A 20,385-nucleotide genomic window follows, 5' to 3' on the forward strand; every position below is an offset into this window, starting at 1 on the left:
AGCCCTCGCACAGAAACGAAGACCCAACACAGCCAAAATATAAAATAAAATAAAATAAAATAAAAGTATTAAAAAAAAAAAAGAGAAGCCACTGCAACGAGAAGCCTGTGCACCGCAACAAAGAGTAGCCCCTACTCGACACAACCAGAGAAAGCCCGTGTGTAGTAACAAAGGCCCAACGCAGCCAAAAGTAAGATTAATTAATTAATTAATTTTAAAAAGAAAAGAATCGTCACTTCCAGGTGGAAGACATAAATGCTGCACATAACTCTCCTCCTCTTTCTTTCCTAAGTATAGAAGCAGTTTCTGATATGGAGTATAACACCGAATCCTGATGTAGAAGATATCTACTCTGGGGAGTAGCCTGGATCCAAAGCAGATGATGATAAGCGAGAAGTAAACCTTTATTGCTTAAGCCTCTGAGACTTTGGGGTGGTTTATTACAGCAGCAGAACCTACCTACCTTGACTGCTACAACTGTCTCATTCCCACAGCCTAGTATAAGGTCTGGCAACTAGTAAGTGATCAAATATGCTTTCACTAAATTAATAAATCAAAAGTTTTAATTGGGGGCTTCCCTGGTGGCGCAGTGGTTGAGAGTCTGCCTGCTGATGCAGGGGACACGGGTTCGTGCCCCGGTCCGGGAAGATCCCACATGCCGCGGAGCAGCTGGGCCCATGAGCCATGGCTGCTGAGGCTGTGCATCCGGAGCCTGTGCTCAGCAACGGGAGAGGCCACAACAGTGAGAGGCCCGCGTACAGCAAAAAAAAAAAAAAAAAAAAAAAAAGTTTTAATTGTTAATAAAAATGAATTATTTTAGTTAAAGAAATTATTTTCAACTCTATTCTGTATACAACGAAAAGCTTTGGAGATTTTAACTGATTCATACGTGGGAGTCACAATCCTTTGGGTACAAAACTATCATCTTAGATATCAAAGCCTGTCACACATGCTTTACACTACTAAGGGACTCCATTAATGTCTGTTGAGTTTCAACTGAACAATTTTTTTTCTGTGAAGTGTTTTTGAAAAGCTTTATTTCTGTCATAGGGTCACTTACTTAAATGGCCCCATCTAAAGGCACCAGTGCCTTACAGAACGCGCTTGCAAAATTCTATCTGTGTGTGGTCCCTGCCTCCATGGCAGTCACCACACAGATGCAGTAATTCTTCATCATCACATAGATTAGCCTAGAAACCAGAAGGACCTGAAGGTCAAAAGCATTAAGAGAGTTTGTTTAATAAAAATAAATTTGCAGTTTCTTTGGCCAGGGAGGAGGAAAGGGGGTTGGGCATTTGGTTGTAATATCTTTGACTTCTCATTTCAACAAGAATCAATAAATTTACCAAGACAAAAGAGAAAACATGAGCTCAGTTTAATCTGGTTGTGGAAGCGTGACAAGCTCTACAAGTGGTGACGGTGGGGTCAGGAAGAGGAACTGACATCATCACAGATAAAGTCATGAGGCCCGAGGGAGTGAGAAAATACAACTTGGGGCTCTGTCTGGTATATGAGAAAGAAGTCACAGAACAAGAAAGCTGTTCTATAGGATGGATAAACAACAAGGTCCTACTAAATAGCACAGGGAACTATATTCAATATCCTTTCATAAACCATAATGGAAAAGAATATGAAAATATATAGATAGATATACACACATATAAACATATATATATATATATAACTGAATCACTTTGCTGCACAGCAGAAATTAACACAACATTGTAAATCAACTATACTTCAGTGAAATAAATTTAAAAAAGAAAGAAGGAAAGCTGTTCTCCAGCACTGCTAGGTCCTGTGCAAATCAGTTCTTTAAGAAGGCTCCTTAATCCCAGCTCTAGTGACTAGGGGACCACCAGGCTCATAATAACATAGATATTGGAAGATGACCTAGCATCTGGTCTGATAGACGTGTAGAAAATAAGCAAGTCTAAGGTGGTGGAGAGGATTAAGTGAAGGATCAGCTTCGATCTGTGTGAACACACAGAAACCTTGGGCTTGGAAGAGAGAGTATAGTACAGGGATGACCCCAGGTCCCTAGGCAGGCAACTTATCTGTACCATTAGCTAGCTGTGTGATCTTGGGCAAGTACTTAAACCTCTGCACGCTTTCATTTTCTCCCCTGAAAATGAAGCTATCATAGTGCCCACTTCAAAGAATTGTTCTGAGAACTTGACCTGGTTAATACCTGTACTGCACAGTTGTCTAGCACACAGCAATTCTCAGGAAATGTCAGCCTCTGTTATTATGCCCTGGTACACAAACTCTTCAGTTACGGGATCCAGCCCTTACCAGCTATGTGACCTTGAGCACATTACCTAACTTCTCTGTGCCTTAGTTTTTTTATCTTTAAAATGAAATAATAATTCTTATGTCGTAAGGTTGTTAGAAGCATCATGATACAACACCCAGTAGGGTGCCTGGCTCATAATTATCGCATGATCACTGTTACCTGACATTAGTACTGTTTCTTTTCGTAAGAAGCTGAGTAGGACGGCAGACCTCCTGGCCCAGGCACCAGGAAATGCAGTGGGGTTGAATGTGTGTGAGGGTTTAACGTACATGCAGGAACGTTTGGAGAAATGAAAGGAAAGGAAAAGGTTCTCATACTTGGAAAGAAGTGTATGTTCCCTTACCGTAGTGGGGTCTTGGCTCTTCGAGGTGACACCTAAGATGGCACACGGTCACGTGTTTAAACGTTGTTACTCCTGTAAGAAAAGCTGAGGTAAATTCCTGAGGGCAGAAATCTGCTCCCACTTCTCCGCCTCCCCTTAGTTCCCAGCACAGTGCTAGCCGCCCCAAACATTTGCTGAACCGGGTCGAAACTCGGGTCTCGCGCCCTGACTGTCCAGCAGAGGCCGCCCTGGGCCGCGACTCCCGGGACACGAGGGCTGGGAGAGGAAAGGCCCGGGGTGGCCTTGTCATCTCCGCGGGACCCGGGTGGGAGGGGTTTGGCGGCAGCAGTCGCGGCGGCGGAGGCGGCCCGGGCGGCTGGGATGGAGCAGAAGCGCGCCGGGCGCCGGAGTACAAGCAGCTGACGGAGCCGCGCGGCGCTCGCCTAGCTTCCCCTACCGCCGCCCGGTCGCCCGGCTCCCACCGCAGCCAGCGGACAGAGGAGGAGCTGCCCGCGCTCTGGGCGCTCGGTCAGTCCCGGCAAACTCTCCCGCTGCCCGCGCCGGGTTCGGCACCAAGCACCAGGGTACCATGGTCTACAAGACTCTCTTCGCTCTCTGCATCTTCACGGCAGGTATTTTGGGGCGCCAATCTGGCGGAGGGCTGGCCCGGCGACTAGCGCTGGGGGCGGGGGCTGAACCGGGGAGACCGGGAAATAAGTCGCCGCGCGCTGGGGGCCGGAGTGGTGCGAGCCTCCAGCGTTTCGCAGAGCTGCGTGCGCACTTGGATTTACAGCGATGTGCGTTTTTGGAGATCCTGGGCCGAGCCGGACCGAGGGGATGACAGGGTTCTTTCGGCCGCATCCCGCGCCCGCACAAACTCCGGGCTTTGTGAAACAGGTGGCTGCACGATGCGTTTGAAACCCGGGCTGGCGACACTGACTGAAACTAGAGGCTTCTCGGGTCCCCGAGCACACCCTGCCAGAGTTGGGCACCAGACCTCTTGACGCGGTTGGACTCAGGGAGGGATAAGAAGGAGAAGCAGGAGGGATCGCATCTGGGAAAGCTTTAAGCCGTGGCCGCGCACCCGGCGGGGCTGGTTTGCGTTCCCCGAGATTTGGTGGTCTCTCATCTCCGGCGAGCCTTCCTAGTTACGCGTGGGGGTGATGCGGCCTTAACAGTCTCAGGGCAGCTGCTCCGACCCGGCTCGAGCTCGTGATCACCCCTGGGGATTTGCAATTCTACCCTATGGCCTGGAAACTCCCCCAAAATATGTGCCCTGGCAGAAACTGTTAACTTGGCTAAAACTAGCATCCTCCCCATTCCACCCACTCCTCCTACACACACTCACCCTCCGGACGGCTTCCCCACGCGCGCGCATCGCTGGCCTCAGGACCACGGATGGCAGCGGCCTCCAAGCAGGGCCTGGGGAGAGAGGAGCCGGAGGACTGAGCTCGGCTTGGTGAGCGTAGAGGAGAGATTCAGAACAGCTCTTTAAGTCTGAGGGTGGGGTATCCAGTTTTTCCAGAAAATGTAGGCAGACAAGGGACAACTGACTACGGATGAGGCACTGGTGGAAAAAGCAGCCCGAGTGCGGGGCACCGGCGTGTTTAGATAAGAATGTTCCAAAGCCACATACACAAGCCATTTGACTCATGCTTGTAGTCCGTGTGTGTATTTTTTTTCCTCCTGAATTGCTTGGGTTCCTGTAATTGTGGACACAAGTCGTTACAATCCCTTGAAAAGAAGCCAGGGGTTTCCAGGCAGCTCACAACGGATAATGCAGTTTTGAGGAAAAGTTTCCCAACTTGAGGCTAGAGCGGGTCTTTTTCCTCTACTTGCTGAACGCCTGAGAAAGCTCCCTTTTCTCTCTGGTGTCTGCAAGGTTTGGAGGCACGTCCACAGAGGGTTCCCGGTCTCCTGCCGCTTTGGTTGCACAGCCTTGGGCCAGGCTGGTAGCGCCCGTATCCCCAAGTGTGACAGCCGACTCCCTAGCCCCGGGATTGCCAAGAGACGTTTACGAAATGACAGGAAAGGTGCCTTCCTTTCTCCTCTCTAGAAATCCTTTCATGAGGCTTGAGGCTCAGAAAACCTTCAGTGAGCCAGTAGAGCCGGTAGGTAGGTTTGTTGGCTAATTTTATTTAGTGGCTTGTCTTTAATTTTTATTTTTTTAACAACTCTGGCAGTTGGCAACGCCGGGAGGAACCCTACTAAGGCAGTGTATTGTGGGGTTTTTTTCCTCCCTAAGGAGCTCAAGATATATATATTTTTTTAATTTATTATTTTTTTTCTTGGCCAGTTTTAGAGTTTAGCCTCGCTATTGCTGCGGCAAGAACCTTGACCTTGTTCACGGCCCAGACTGAGGAGGCTGGTAGCTGGGGACCCGCTGCGCAGCCTCCCTCACTCATCCCTGCACGCATGTGTCGAAGCCAGAACAAAGAAGATCACAGCCTCCCAGTTCTGGGGTTCCCCTGACCCCGGAAGACGTAGTTATGTTTCTGAGTACATCTCCCTGAGTGATGAAGCGTCCTTTCCTCTGAGTTTGTGCCTCTGAAGGAATCTCTTTGGGGGTCAGTGTGTTGTTAGAGCTACTTGCAATAAGTTATCAGGAAAATAATATAAAAAGAGGCATAAATACCGTACAAGGTTGTTGACATCCCAAAGGAAGGTGTTTTGAGAAACTAAAATATAACTTTTCTAGAAAAAGTTGTAAAGGAGAGAGGGACAAGGGTTCTTGAAATGAAAGTGGCAAAGCTCTAGATAGCTTCATCAGGCAGTTGCTTTCCCCCCACCCCATCTTTAGAGAATTCGGGAAATTTTCCATAAAACTCTTGAGGTGATACTTTCTTGAGCCAGGAATGGGGCTTAGATCTACTCAATACATATACATAGTGTTTTGTCCAGCCTGTATAATGGACACTTGTAAATACCTGTGCCTTGTGAACAACACAGCAAAAGTAGATCTCTACACTTTACTCACTTGTATTTTAAAAAGAAGGAAGAGAGAAACCTTGGGCTGTCTTCAGTTCTCTCAGAGTTGATTGGGGTAGAAAACTAGCGTGGCTATTTTACAAACCGTTCCCAAACACCTCTAAGGCCAGTACTCTAGGCATACAGGAGTACTGCCTCTAAATTACAAGCCAGAACCTCCGAGGGCAGGCAGCAGAACCAAGAATGGAGGGAGGATGGCAGGCCACAGGAAGCTTCCATCTTCATCCCTCTCCCTCTCCTCTCTGGATTCAGTTCTTTCATTCCCACCACCGTCGTTGCTGCTCTCCAGTGCTCTATGGCTCGGTATGTTAAAAAATTCCCTCCCTGAGACATCTGAGGTATACTGGAACTTCCCAGAGTCCTTTTCCAAACGTTCAAGGAGTTCAAGGGGAAACAAGCATAGGTAAGAGAGGCAAAAATCCCTTGACCCAGTTTTTCCTGCCTTAGGTTCTGCCCTGTCTGCCCCACCCCAGGGAGAGTACTGCAGTCTGCCCCATTACCCAAGCTGACTGATTGGCCCCTTGGTGATCAAGACCAGCAGAGCTAGATTCCAGTCTGCCACCCAGCTGGAGAGCCTATTTGTGTCCCAGGCCTGTCAGCTATAGCTCTTCTCCAAGTGACTAACATCTCGAACGTCCTTATCCTCAAAGGAAGACCCCACCCTACACATTTATGGCTCTCTTCTCAGTATAGGTCCTCATATATGACAGGGCTTTATCATAAGCATATTAAAGCCATATCATAAACCTTATCATAAACATGTTAAAAATAAACCCCCAAATGCACACACATTTATGGGAACGGCAAGGTTGCCTGTGGTTGGTTGCGAGTGGAGGTGAAGGGTGGCTTGCGTCCCTTTAGCCTGGTTACCTCCTATTCCCCTGAAGTCTGTGTCACAGAGTGACGCCTCCTTCGCTGTGAAACCTACCTGAGAAGGTGGAAGTTCTCCATTATTATGGGATAGATTTACTGAGACAGTGTTGCGAAGTGGTGAAGCACGGCTGCAGATTCTGCAGCTAGATTGCCTCAGTACAAAGCGAAGTTTTACTACTTACTAATTGTATCATTTAGGGCACGTAATCTAGCCTCTCAAGTTTTCTTATCTACAAAAATGGGGAAATAAAACTTCATCAGACTGTTAAAAGTGGTAAATAACTGAATATACCTATAATGCCTGGGACATAGTAAGCGCTCAATAACTATTAGCAATTGTTGTTGCTATTATTCTTATTAATAAAGTTGACTGTGTTTGGCACCAGTTAGGTCATCCGGTCCAAAGTTTACGTGTCTGTGCTTGGACTATGTAAATTGAAGATTTAAACTAATATTCCAGCACAATGCCAGCTGTTCTGGCAAACACTCATGTGCAAATTAAGAAAAGATTCAGCTGAGCCTACTAAATGCCTAATTTGAAAAGGTTAATAATGTGCCGGCTCAAATTTAGCACAACAGTCCAAAAAACGCTCAGTAACAAACAGAAGTCGAGTCTCACGGAAGATGCTATTTCTTCCACAAAGTCTTTTGCAGACTGGTGTGTTTCAAAAGCCCAACTCAGCTAAATCTTAAGGTCAGGTTCCCAGAGCCACAAATTTTGGATAATTCAGATCAAACAACTTAGGAAAAGGCATTTCATGGCGTATGAATGATCCAGAATGGCTCTCTCCAGAATCCAAAAACATCAATAATGGCCGGATCTCTAATTTAACTTGATCATTTGGGCCTGGTCTAGTGGTGCTTTCATCGTGCTTGTGCTTTTATGAGAAAAATATTGGCCAAATATTGACACCGTTGGAGCAGATTTTCTTAAACTACAATTTTTGGGGGGGACAAGGGGTGGGGCTGGGGGGTACAGCATCCACTGGAAACAACGAAGAGGGACATTTAAACAATATTTTCAAAGTGTATGGACTGTTTTAACACCCAATGAAAGGAATCCTGCTGTAACATGCACGATGGTTTTCTCCCTTTTAGAAGTTACTGAAATTGGATACGTTAGTTTAGGAATCAAATAAAGTCATCCCTAAGTATCCAGAACCTGGCCCCCATACCGAAATCCTCAGATGCTCAAGGTTCTTGTATAAAATGGTATAGTATTTGCATATAACCTACGCACTTCCTCCTGTATACTCGAAATCATCTCTAGGTTGCTTATAATACCTAACGCAATGTAAATGCCGTGTAAATAGTTACCAGCATGCAACAAGTTCAAGTTTTGCTTTTTGGATTCAGGAATTTTTTTTCCCAGTAGTTTCGGCCCAAGGTTGATGCAGATCCCACAGATACAGAGAGATGGCTGTCTTTGCTTTGCTAGCAAGGTGTTGAATAAAACAGTTGCCTAGGAAAAATTAATGTTTCATTTAGAAGACAGCAGTGGTTATGAAAAGAGGTAGGCAAATAGTGGGTACCTGCCTTATGCAACGATTGCTTTTTAGTTGGAAATGCAGGGCTAATAGGTTATCATCCAGTTAATGTGCAAGTAGGGTTACTATAAACTAAGACAGATTTGTGTATGTAGTTCATGGCATGACATTTCGGAGTCACAGCTTAAATTATTTAAAGGACGGGGATTGATGTAACATAAGATTTTCTGAGGTGTGGATCTTTAAATGGTCCTCCTTTACAGCAGCATAGCCCACTTCTTTTACCTGTTTTAATATCATTTATAAACCTTGAGACTTCTGCCATTTTATACGTAATAGAAACCATTACAACAAAATAGGCGATTATATAATTGTTGTCATCTGTGTTTTTCATTGGTGCAAGGTGGCATAATGTCAATTGAAAATAAGCTGTTTTAATTGTCCTTTGGCTAGTGTTGCCAGATTTAGCAATTAAAAATATAGGTTGCCCAGTCCAATTTGAATTTCAAATAAATAGTGAATTCTAAGTCTATCCCACATAGTACTTGGGACACACTTAAGCTAAATAACTCTTCGTTGTTTATCTTGAATTCAAATGTAACTGATCGTCGTGTATTCTAGCAACTCTCCCTTTGGCCTTCCATGTGTGGTTCATCAGTGCAATGGCTTTGACATAGGATTGGCTTTATTTTGAACCCTGCCCCACCCGGCTTTAGCCATCCCACTCCATTTCATTCATTCATCACAATCTGTTCATGGGAAGACGACTCGGAGATTTCAAAGCAGCTCTGTCTCTCTGAGAGCAACTTATAACGTTAGGATTCAGAGGCAGCTCTCCAATGGAACATTTTGAATCGGATTGCATATCCATTTACTGTGCACTGTTGTGGTTTTCTGAACAATCGGTGGGATTTCTGTAGCCTCCCTGAGGCTACATTACTTTACCCTTTTGTGACCTTTTCTTAAAAAAAAACAACAACAGTATACTATTTGAAATGGTAACAGTGTTCTTGCATAGGAGCTGGAACTAAGAGCCTTCCAGAATCCAGCAGGCAGCTGATTAAAAAAGAAAGTTAATAGAACAGCTTTGGATTTCAATGCTGTCTTCTGTGCCAGGATCTTAACACATCTCACAATTATTATATAAGGTTTGCATAATTCCTGCAGGATAGGTCTATAGGTATCACTTGGAATCTGTGGCTATATGGGGCCTGAAGCAGCATATTAGACAGAATTTCAAGGCAGATTGGGGGAAAAAAATCCTTCCAGCAATTAGACCGTGGTGGAAATTTGCACCTTTATACTTAAGGCCAAATCTGTGACTAGGTAATTGTTAAGTGGAAAAAAAATTGTGGAAAGTTACCAGGTGTGATATTTAGAAAACATGTCTATTCAATACAAAATAAGATGCATGATAGAATACAGCTTTGATGATAATATCTTCCAGTTACAGTCCAGATTCTGACACCTGATTTTCTTTCCCCTGAAGGAGGAAATAAGGGCACAGAAACTTTAGGGCAGGTGTTGAACATGAGAAGAATTGGACGAGAGAAGGTATAATTCATTTTTCATTTTTTTGGCCATGGTTGTAAACTTAAAGCTATCATTCAGGCTTCTCACTGGATAGAACATAGTATATTTCCCTGTATGGGGTTATTAAAATATATGTTACCTTTAAAATTATGATATTCTTGCCAGCTTGTGTAGTCCAGAAGCATAACCTCATTCCTGAGAGAGTTTTTTCACCCACTGTTTTATCCACGATGGGTTGTTAACTGGGGTTGTCTGCCCCTTATAAAATCTTTTCATTTTCCATTGGAAAAGCTTTTGTGATCCACAGATAGACGACAGGCAGCTACCATTATACTGGCGTTGAACAGTTATTTCATTGTTAAACCCTCCACACTATATGATTCTTGCTTTGTACTGTCATTTAGATTCTTTAGGAAGCACAGTAATAATTATTGTAAAGATAAAAGGGTGTCCTCTTTATTCACCATGCAAAAGCTATATGTGTTTAGGGAAATGTTTAAGACTCTGGTCATTCTGTTGAGCTAAGGTAATGTGTCACATTAGGAGAGGACTCAGTACATCTCAGAATTACATGAGGGAGTCTCAAAGCCCGTTTGTCCATGAGAGGGTCCTAGAGAAATCTGGTGGACTTGAACCACTTCTTTGTTGGTTTGGGAAAAGAGGCGAGTTATTGGTGGATCACACACTCGGCTGGTCATGTAAATTCTCGCTGTTGATGGGTCAACTGCGTGAGAGGTAACATCAAGCTGAATACGGCCGTCACCCAACCAAAGGGAACTCGGCCTGTTTGGTCTTAAAAATTACAATGTTGTCAGAGATGGCGTTCCAGAGGAGAGAGCCGTGAAATTTCCTTTTTGAAGAACTGTTCAGACAGGTCTGAGCATGAGAAAGAATGATCAGTTTTTGAGGATAAGTGATCATTCATCGTTTACCTTCTAGGAAATGTAGGAGGGGAAGGAAGTGTGATATCACATTCCATGTGGAAACTGGATAAGAAATGGACAGAGGGCAGGGGCCATGGCTGTTTCAGAATTTCTGCGTAGGATACGTGGAAGAGGCTGTTGCATGAGATGGAGAGAATGTCAGGTGGCTGAACGAGGGGGAAGTGATTGTTGAAATTACTGGGGGCTACTAAAGACCAAACCACCTCCTTGATGCTGCTACTGGGAATGGAAAATTCATCAAGTTTCGTTTTTAGGTGAAGGAGATAAGAGATTCCTCCTCAAGTGTGTATGCACATCCATCCTCTTTTAGTACACCTTTCTAGTTTTGTGAAAGGTTGCAAATTGAGCCTTTCAGAGGAAACGGATGTGACAGCCCTTAATGGCAGGTAATTCAGGTACCCTCAGCATTGTGAAAGGGGCAGAAGCATAAGAAAATGCCCTGAAGTGTCAAGAGGAATTCAGCTGCGTGGTTTGGTTGCATGAAGGAGGGCTGAGTGACCTGGGGTTGCCCGCTTCCGGGCTGGCCTCTAGACTGCTCTTCACGAAGAGTCCTGTTTTGAGCAGATTCCCCATTCAATGCTTATTTGGAGAGAAACACAACCCTGGTATTTACCCGATGAGGATGGGATTTGTGTTACTTTCTCTGAGAGGCTACATGGTATGGTGGAAGAGGCTTTGGAGGAAGACAGGCTGGTGTGACGCCAACTCTGGGGTCTCGCTCTCCTCCTTGTAGAGTTATGATAATACACATCAAGTGCCATGTGAGTAAACATTCAACAAAAGTTTATTAAACAATGCATAGAAGATTTTATTTTACTTCATTGGCACATCCGCCTCACACTCCTAGAATATAAGATGCATGAGAATTTTAGCTGTTTTGTCCCAGCTGTGTCCCCAGCATGGAGAACAGAGCAAGACATGTAATGAGTACCTAGCAAATATGTGTTATATTAATTTTTTAATAAATTTATTTATTTACTTATTTGGTTGTGTCGGGTCTTAGTTGCGGCCTGCGGGATCTTCATTGTGGCATGTGGGATCTTAGTTCCCCAGCCAGGGATCAAACCCGTGTCCCCTTCATTGGAAGGCAGATTCTTAACCACTGGACCACCAGGGAAGTCCCTGTTAAATTAATTTTTAATGGAGAATCTTCATGTGTTGTCTAAGGCTCTGGAGATATGGCAATGAACAAAATAGAAGTCTGCCCTCAGGGGACTTATGTTCTTTGAGGGCGATTGACCTGGTCAGAAGAAAATCAGTAGCTGACCATCTCATCTCACAGTCATCTTAAACGCAGCACGTCCAAATATGAACTCTTGGACTTTTCTCCCAGAATAGTCCCCAGCAGAAGCCTTCCCCATCCCAATTAATGGCAACTCCAAGTTGCTTAGGCTGAAAATCGTGAGTCATGTTTGAGTCTCTTTTTCTCTCAACACCCCTCATCCAATGCTTCAAGAAAATCTGTTCGCCCTGCCTTTAAAATACATAAAGTCAGACACTTTCTGCCACCTCCGTTGCTGTCTGTGGTGTGAGCCCCACTCCTGTTTCTCCCGGAATCCTGCAGGGGCGTCCTCTCGGGCCTCTCAGCTTTTACCCTTCCCCTCCTAAGGTCTCGTCTCTACAGAGCAGCTGTCGATCCAGTGGAAATGTATCAGATGATGACATTGCTCTGTTCACAGCTCTGCAATGGCTTTCTGTTGTGCTCAGAGTGAAATCTCAGCCCAAGTCCTTAAAGCAGCCATCCAGACCCACTTGAGCTGCTCCCCCTTCATCTTGGACCAGGGCTTCTACCTCTCCTCTGCTCCCCTGGCACCAGCCACACTGGTTTCCTTATTGCACGCCATGGCTGGTTCCTCTCTCTGGAACATGTTTTCTCTAAATATACATGTGGTTAATTCCCTCACCTTCCTAAAACCTTTACTCAGATGTCACCTTCTCAGTGAGACTTACCAACATTTTTTTTTTTTTTTTTTGTCAGTTACTCTTTTTATTTCCGCCACCCCTTGAAATTGTCAAGCATACTTTGAGGAGGTGTTTGATTACTGACTTCAGGCTCTTTGGCTGTAGCCTCCAGTCTGCCCTTCCCCTTCTGGTCTCTTTCTTTCCTGGCCGCTCTATGATTATTTCTGCATCATTAGATTTCCTTTCCTGTGTTCCCAAAGGATGAACATATTTACAGTCAGTCCTGGAAACCTGATCTTTATCCTGAATTTCTGCTCAAAGCCACCAGAGAGATTAATCACGCGGACAATCTTATTTTATTAAGAAAATGTGTAATACATACTAAAAGTAGCAAGCCTTGCTTTGGTCAATTTCATCAATGCTTCTTAATCTGGACCTCATAGAACATGCATTTTTTGCTCTTTGATTTCTTTTATTCTCCTTGACCAGCATTTTTAAATTTGCAGTCTGTTCTGCCTGCCCACACCGTATTCCCATTGCCCCTCATCTGCCTCTTACCTCTACTTTTTCCTTTAATGTCTCTCTTCCTTTATCCCTAGTCCCCCCCATCCTGGGACTTTTGTCTCTCTTGTTTGCTGTGGTATCCCCAGTGCTGTGTGGCACTAAGGGGGGTACTCAAAATATTTGTTGAACTGAAGGATTAAAATACATTTTTGAGGGCTGGCACAATGAAGACTTAATTTAAATTTCACCTTAGATCCCCCCAAAAGGAGACATTGGCAGACTTGCTTACTATCAAGTGCTTGTTGTCTAGTGTTTCCAAATAGCTGTTTTTTCAAAAAGAGTCAGGCTTTTCGTTTTCATTGAGGGTTACAAAAGCTAAACTTGAAAATCAGCTTTTTTAAAGCTATGCACATATAAAACACTTCTTTTACAAATGTAAGCCTTTTTTTTTTTTTTTTTACCATGGCTATCACTTGAAAATAGCTGAAACTTCTGATACTCTCTGGCCAATTAAGAAAATGTCACCTTTGAGCTCAGCTAGAGAAGATAAAGGTACTTCTACTATTTGAACATTTTTGAGAATTTTCTGAAGAGCTAAAAAGAGCCTGGTGGTGAAAGTGATTTAAGTCAAAGGGAGGCATGACTGCCAATGTCCCAGTAACGTCTGAGGATGTTAAGTCAATTCAAATGCTGAGTATTGAGGGTATAAGTTAGTCACAAATAAGCTGAAGGACAGAATAGGAGATTTCCTGGCCTTACAGACTCTTTCTGTCTTCATTGGTGATTCTGAAATATGAATTGTGTTTTAGTCCAAGCGATAGATAGAAGTGATGGGAAGTCCTGACTAAAATCAGACCTGTATCCTGTATGCACTTGTTCCCCACCCTGCAGGGCTGACACCCCTTGGCGTGGCTGGTGTTAAAGTCACCCAGGCTGGCATATCCCCCAGCTTCATCACCCAACAAAGGCTCATGTTACTTTCTGCCTTAAATAAAAACATCTACTCATTTAGCAGGTGCCAAAAAGAACATGATCTTGAAAAAGAACAACATGCCGGTCTTGAAGCCTAAGGGATAATAGTAAAATTTAAGATGACATCAACTTGAAGAGCAACCTAAAAACCAACCAAAGAAGGGAAAAGATGATTCTTTATATGAAAAACATGCTCCTTGCTTGTTCAGTGAGGTCACTTGTCCATTCTTGAGGTGGGAAGACGCTCCACCATCTTGAAGAGCAGGATGGACCGTGAACAGAGGAGGGGCAAGGATGCAAGGCCGACCCTTGTGCGGCAGGACCGACCGGAAACTGTGTCTGGGGTCGTGAGTGCCACTGGAAGGAAAAGGAACAGACATTGACAAGAGGAGGCTTTTGACACCCAAAATCTCAAAGCCAAGTGTGGCTGCTGAAAGAGCAAAAATTACTGCATCACCGAGGATGGGGTTTCAGTTTGGAGAGTTATTAGGCAGAGGGGAGATGGGGGTTTTGACATTCAGAAATTTACAGCCAAGTCTTTGTTTAAAAAAAGCTGAATGTCCCTAAGTGACAGTTGTCTCTCCTTTTATAACAGTTTTTCAAAGTTGCACTCAAGCACTGATTTGTTTTTCATTATGGAAACTGTAAAATACACAGAAATTGACAAGAATTTGTCAGACCCGATTAAGTCTTATTTGTTTGTCTTGGTTAAGAACTTTTTTTTTTAATAAGTTATCCATGTTATACATATTAGTGTATATATGTCAATCCCAAAAGAACTTTTAAAAAATATTAGTAAATTGGGAGCAATGTAAATATGTAATTATAAAGTACTAGTCAGATCATAGTGAACAGTTCCATGTTTATTCAACTGGGCAATATTCAAATGCTTAAAAGAATGAGGTGGCTCATTTATGTACTGACAGGTAGAAATGGTGACAATATATTGAACTACTATATTGCAACTTTATATTTCACAACATATCAAAAGAGCAAGCGAAGGAATAAAATGTACCTCATGATAAAATAGTTAAAACGTCACGTGTGTGCCTATGGAGAAAAGAGTTTAGAAGTTTACACTGGTTATTTCCGTCAAATGAGTTTTGGGTCAGTCTCACGTTTTATGCTCATTTGTTTGGCCTGAAGTTTATTTTAATGTTTGTATTGCCTTCACAATTTAAAAAGTAACGTTGTAATCAGTATTTTAATCCCTCTTTATCAACAGTCAATGTGGCTCTAGTAACTGCTAGATGGCTACTACTGTCCTCAAAATCTTGATTCAAAAATCCTTCCGGGCTTCCCCGGTGGCGCGGTGGTTGAGAGTCCGTCTGCCGATGCAGGGGACACGGGTTCGTGCCCCGGTCCGGGAAGATCCCACATGCCGCGGAGCGGCTGGGCCCGTGAGCCTTGGCCGCTGAGCCTGTGCGTCCGGAGCCTGTGCTCCGCGACGGGAGAGGCCCGCGTACCGCAAAAAAAAAAACCAAAAAACCTTCCGACAGTGTCCTCAAAAATAAGATCTTAGAAAAACAAATAACTTCAGAAAGGTTTACAGGATATCACTGACTTAATGGGCAAGGAAGGTTCTGGGAAGGGATTGACAAAGTAATATTATATTTTCTAAAGCCAGAGTGCTGCATAAATCATTGATCAGGACAGCCATCTTGGAAAGTATTTTAAGAGGCTCTGAGCTAACTGATCAGTGTTTAAGGTACTTTGTTAGTTTTTAATATCTTCAGTGTTGGTCTCTTATGGAAGCAATTTTAAATTAAAACATCACTCTAAGATTTTCTAAAATGAAATTTGTCAACTTTGATGTCAAATAAGAAACACAGCCCTCAGAAGAATATACGATATATTTCCCTTTTGGCAACATTAAATCTGTTATATCATCTTTTCAATAAAATAATCAATAAAATGTGGTTTAGGAAAATGCTGGGAGATCCATTATTAATACTCCATGGCATTATCAGAGAACAACACTAGGGAGAGGGGGCTGGAGCAGACGGGGCTGGAAGAGGCTTTGGTGTGATCTGGGCCAACCCCTTCATTTTGTAGAAACATCTAGGCCTGTTGGGAAGAGGGGAAATTCACATGTTTAATTTTTAGCTGTGGTAGTTATCACACTTGATACTATGTTCATTTCATCTGCAGCTTCATCTCATCCTCCCAACCACCCCAAGAGATAGGCAGTCTATTCCCATTTTGTAGTTCAGGTTTTTAAGTCTCAGAAGTTGAGTAATGAGATGCAGATCTCACAGTCGGTGAGTGACAGAGCTAGGCTTTGAACCCAGGTCTGCTATCTTTTGCCTTGAACTGCCAAGTCAGTTGATAAATCCTCTTGTGTAAATTTAGTCTCTAGAATCTCTCCCAACTCTGATCCTCTTCGCCATCCCCACAGCTACAGCCTTGGTTGAGAACCTTATCATCTCATCCTGGACTGTTACAGGAACTCCAAATGGTCACTTGTCAGGCTTCCTCGTCTCACAGTCTGTGAGGACTCATTCAAGCCAGGCCAAATTGCTTGCTTCCCTCCAAAGAAGGAGAAACAGACTCGGATCTGCCTAAGGGTCATTCGGGTGCTCAGATGGTGGTTGCTAAATTTTATTTCCAGTACAGGGAATGAAAGCTCCAGGAGAAATGGCTAACTCCAGGTCGGGCTTAGGAAGTGTATAAGTTGAGCCTGGAGGATCTTGCTATTACAGACAGCAGGGATGTTATCAAAGACTACGAGGGCTTCCCTGGTGGCGCAGTGGTTGAGAGTCCGCCTGCCGATGCAGGGGACACGGGTTCGTGCTCCGGTCCGGGAAGATCCCACATGCCGCGGAGCGGCTGGGCCCGTGAGCCATGGCCGCTGAGCCTGCGCGTCCGGAGCCTGTGCTCCGCAATGGAAGAGGCCACAGCAACGAGAGGCCCGCGTACCGCTAAAAAAAAAAAAAAAAAAAAAAAAAAAAAATACTACGAGCCTCCTGTCAAAAGGACTCAGAACCACTTACTGAGGCTCCCACTGGCCAAAGAGAGAACAGTTGGAACATCCGTAAGGATAATTTCAAAGGACTGAATCACATTGTTTGAGCTCATGAGTTCATAATGGTACCAAAAACAAATCAGTGATTACACAAAACTTCACTCATCTCCATTAGAGGATGCTAATTAACCAACACATTATTTTGAAAAATAATAGATAAAAGAATTGTTTCAATTGATTGATTGATCTTATGCATTTATTTTATGAGGTGTACACTGAGTGACCAAATATTAGATGATGGGATAACTGACTGTCTCCATACAAGTATTCCAGCTAACGAAGACGGCATAGTGGAAATAGAAGGTCACCATGTTGCCATGCGCTGGCGCGCAGATGAGCATGGAGCCTGAGGGAGTGGCCTAGAGGACAGATACCTTGAGATAGTGGAAAGTGGCCTGGAAGCTGGGACATCACCTGGATGAGGAGTTGCACAGTGCTAGGCATGGTGAATGCACTGAACACCGAAAGGCCCCAGGGGTAGCACAGAAAGGAGAGGAGATCCGGTTAGCCTGCTTCACGCCATCACACATCAGCACGGGAAATCTGGAAAGGAATGAGAGTCAACTTCCAGACAAGCTTGCTACCTTTGGGGGACCACCCTTACCTGCACGTCTTTATGAAATAAAATTTCACTCTGGCTAAGTGAATCCAGTGAAGATTGTCTTTAAAGGATTCACAGGTAGAGGAATGTGAGAGGTAGTGTACCTTCCTGGATAGAAAGGGAAACCTTCTCCTGGCTTCTCAGTTACCCAGCAGAGGTTGCCGGTTAGTAAGTGTCTGTCCCCAAACATTACTCGCCCCAGTTTGCTGCAAACTCCTTGCTTCCTTGAACTATGCCAACCTTCCAAGCTTGGGACAAATATAGATTAGCTATTATTGTCCTAGGGTTGCCATAACAAATTACCACAAACTGGGATGGCTTAAAACAACAGAAATTGATTCTCTCACTGTTTTGGAAACTAGAAGTTAAAAATCAAGGTTTCAGCAGGACCACGCTCCCTTCAAAGCCTCAAGGGGAGGATCCTTCTTCACTTCTACCAGTTTCTGGTAGCCCCCGGTGTTCATTGGCTTGTGACAGTATTAACTCTGATCTCTGCCTCTTCACATGGCCTTTTTCCCTCTGAGTCTGTTTCGATTCCCTTCTCATAAGGATATTAGTCATTTAGTCTTGATTGGATTAGGGTCCACCCTTACTCGGTATGCCGTCATCTTAACTTGATTACATCTGCCAGGACCGGATTCCCAGCTAAGGTCACATTCACAGGTACTAAGTCCCCCCTAGTTAGGGGTTCACCATGTCTTTTTGCAGGGACACACTTCAACCCATACCCACTGTATTATTTTCACATCTAAGGCATGTTCATGAAAGACCCTCCTCCACTGATAAAAGAAGCAGTTAATAACCTAATCAATTACAAGTTACTTTTATTCAAGACAGCAGCTGCTGTCACCTCGTATTTTTTATTTACTTGTTTACTTATCTGTTTATTTATTGCTCTTGATGGTAGAAGTTTGGTTGAGACTGTTTAAATCAGGTGTTTCTCAACCAGAGTGTTCTGGGCATTTGGAGGGAGTATAACACGTGGATAGCATCCCTTGGCCCTTGAATGCTAAATCCCAGTAGTACCTTACAGGAATTGTGACAAGCAAAATAAGAGAAAAATAGAGGAAAAAAAAGAAGGTAAGAAAGGAAGGAGGGAGGAAATGCCTTCACACATTTCTAAACTTATCAGGCTCACTGAAAACCAAAGGTCTACATTAATGAGATTTTTAATGACCCTTCTTAGAGACCCACACAGAATGGGTTGTCCTAAGCAATAGCACTTCTACTCAGAACGTACTCAGCCAGTCTGCCAACTGTGAGAGGCCTCTAGATGCTTCAGGAACATTCTGACTTGGACATGACTAGTAGCATGTGGACTCTTTGGAAGGTACTGTGTCACTTTTTCTCTGCCATGCTTAATACTACATTGTGTGCAACCTTGGGGATGAAGTCGACTCAGGATGCAGTATAGAAAGAGCAAAAGTGCCAGGAGATAAAAATAGTTTCTGCCCTTCGGCAGTGGAGCTCATTGCTTATAGATACCATACCTTTCCCCTCTGTGCAGAGACGGCATGATCCACTCCCTAAAGAGTCTCTTTTCCTCAGTTCTGAGTAATGTATTATTGGATGTGGGACACAAGAGGTCACAGGAATCTTTCGTGGAAAAATGTAGAAATTGTGACATTGTAGAACAGTGGATTTCTGTCTGCCAACATGAAAAGTGTGTGGCGGTGTGTGTTCGTATTTGTGGGTAGGATGTGTGTTTCCCTCCTTTCTTACCTGCTTCCTTCCTTACTAAAATATTTAGAAGAATTTTAAAAGGAGGAGACCAAGTAGCCTAGAAAGAATGTCTTTTTCAGGGAAAATTGATATTCAGTGGATTCATGCTTTTTCTGTAATATGTAAAATGCAACACTTCCTCCCCATAAAATAGCAGGTTATCCTCCAACATGGAACAGCCATAATCATGTGCGTCCATGTCTTCTGATTAGTAACTAGGATATTAATTAGGGAGAACATGGGCATTTATTTTGTTCTGTAGCTGCCTATTCAATGGGTTTTTGGAATCATAGCTTTCCTTATAAATTAGAGTGAACATCACACTGGCAAGTCTTTCCCTTGGAAAAAATATAATTTCACTTATAGGAGATTTAATTACTTAGATAGTTTTGCTTATATAGGCAAGAGAAATATTCTAAGAAAACTGAGAGGTCTGCTGAAGCCTTTATTGACCTGGGTTATTCTTAAAAGAATTTTTAAAAAAATTTAAAGCTCTGACACTGTAAACACAGCTCCTTGATGAGAGCTGAGTTCATGCTGAGATAAAAAGTTACAAAGCAACAGAACAGCCTCATTATATTTTTAAAATCCCAGGGAGAGCCATCGTTTCGCCAAAGCAATGGGGTAAGACAGCCTGGGACCCAATGTCAGTGCCCAAGAGACTAGGAGTAAAGAGCTTTAGAAGCTTTGAATTTTTTTCTAAAACAATTAAGATTAAAGGAGTTAATCAGGAAATCTGAGGTTATATAATGGTGAGCAGGTCAACCAGCTCATATATCTGGTTTGGGGCACATGCTTGGAATGACCAAACTTTTCCACGGAAGATTGGACTTTAGGATAATTCTTTCAGAATGAAAGAAGTGACAAGAAACATGAAAGTTTGAAAAGTGATCCCCACCGTTACTGACATCTGAGAGCATCCTAGCCTCTCCAGAGACATTTGACTGAGGAAAGCAGATGAGCCAGCTGGGGCTCGAACCCCAAAGGGACCTGACAGGAGGTAGAAGGAAAGTGGGTCACGTCTGGTGAGACAGCTTGTTTCCCTTGACAAGTCACGCTGGCCGATTTGGGGGCCACCAATTGTATGGTAGCTGGCCTGGCCACCTTGAAACCTCCTCTCTGAGGGTAGCATGGCTGCTGCTTGGGAATCCATGGCACATGAGGCAGAAACTAGGAGTAGATCTGGAATATACCTTGTGAAGCGCTAAGGCTCGAT

The 20,385-nt window shown here is 43.8% G+C and overlaps 1 protein-coding gene across 1 annotated transcript in view; it reads left to right on the forward strand.

The window, feature by feature from the left end:
* Positions 1-3,207: 3,207 nt before the first annotated feature.
* The window catches only part of PARM1 (prostate androgen-regulated mucin-like protein 1), a gene marked incomplete at its 5' end in the record, with an annotated part of 98,140 nt that continues 80,962 nt past the window's right edge, over positions 3,208-20,385 (forward strand). The window contains one exon of the mRNA XM_082838255.1: positions 3,208-3,250. Coding sequence (XP_082694381.1) covers positions 3,208-3,250 — 43 coding nt within the window. The remainder of the gene's footprint in view (positions 3,251-20,385) is intronic.

Source organism: Leucopleurus acutus (genome assembly GCF_964270905.1).
Source record: "Leucopleurus acutus genome assembly, chromosome: 4".
In the NCBI taxonomy this organism is placed as follows: Eukaryota; Metazoa; Chordata; class Mammalia; order Artiodactyla; family Delphinidae; genus Leucopleurus; species Leucopleurus acutus.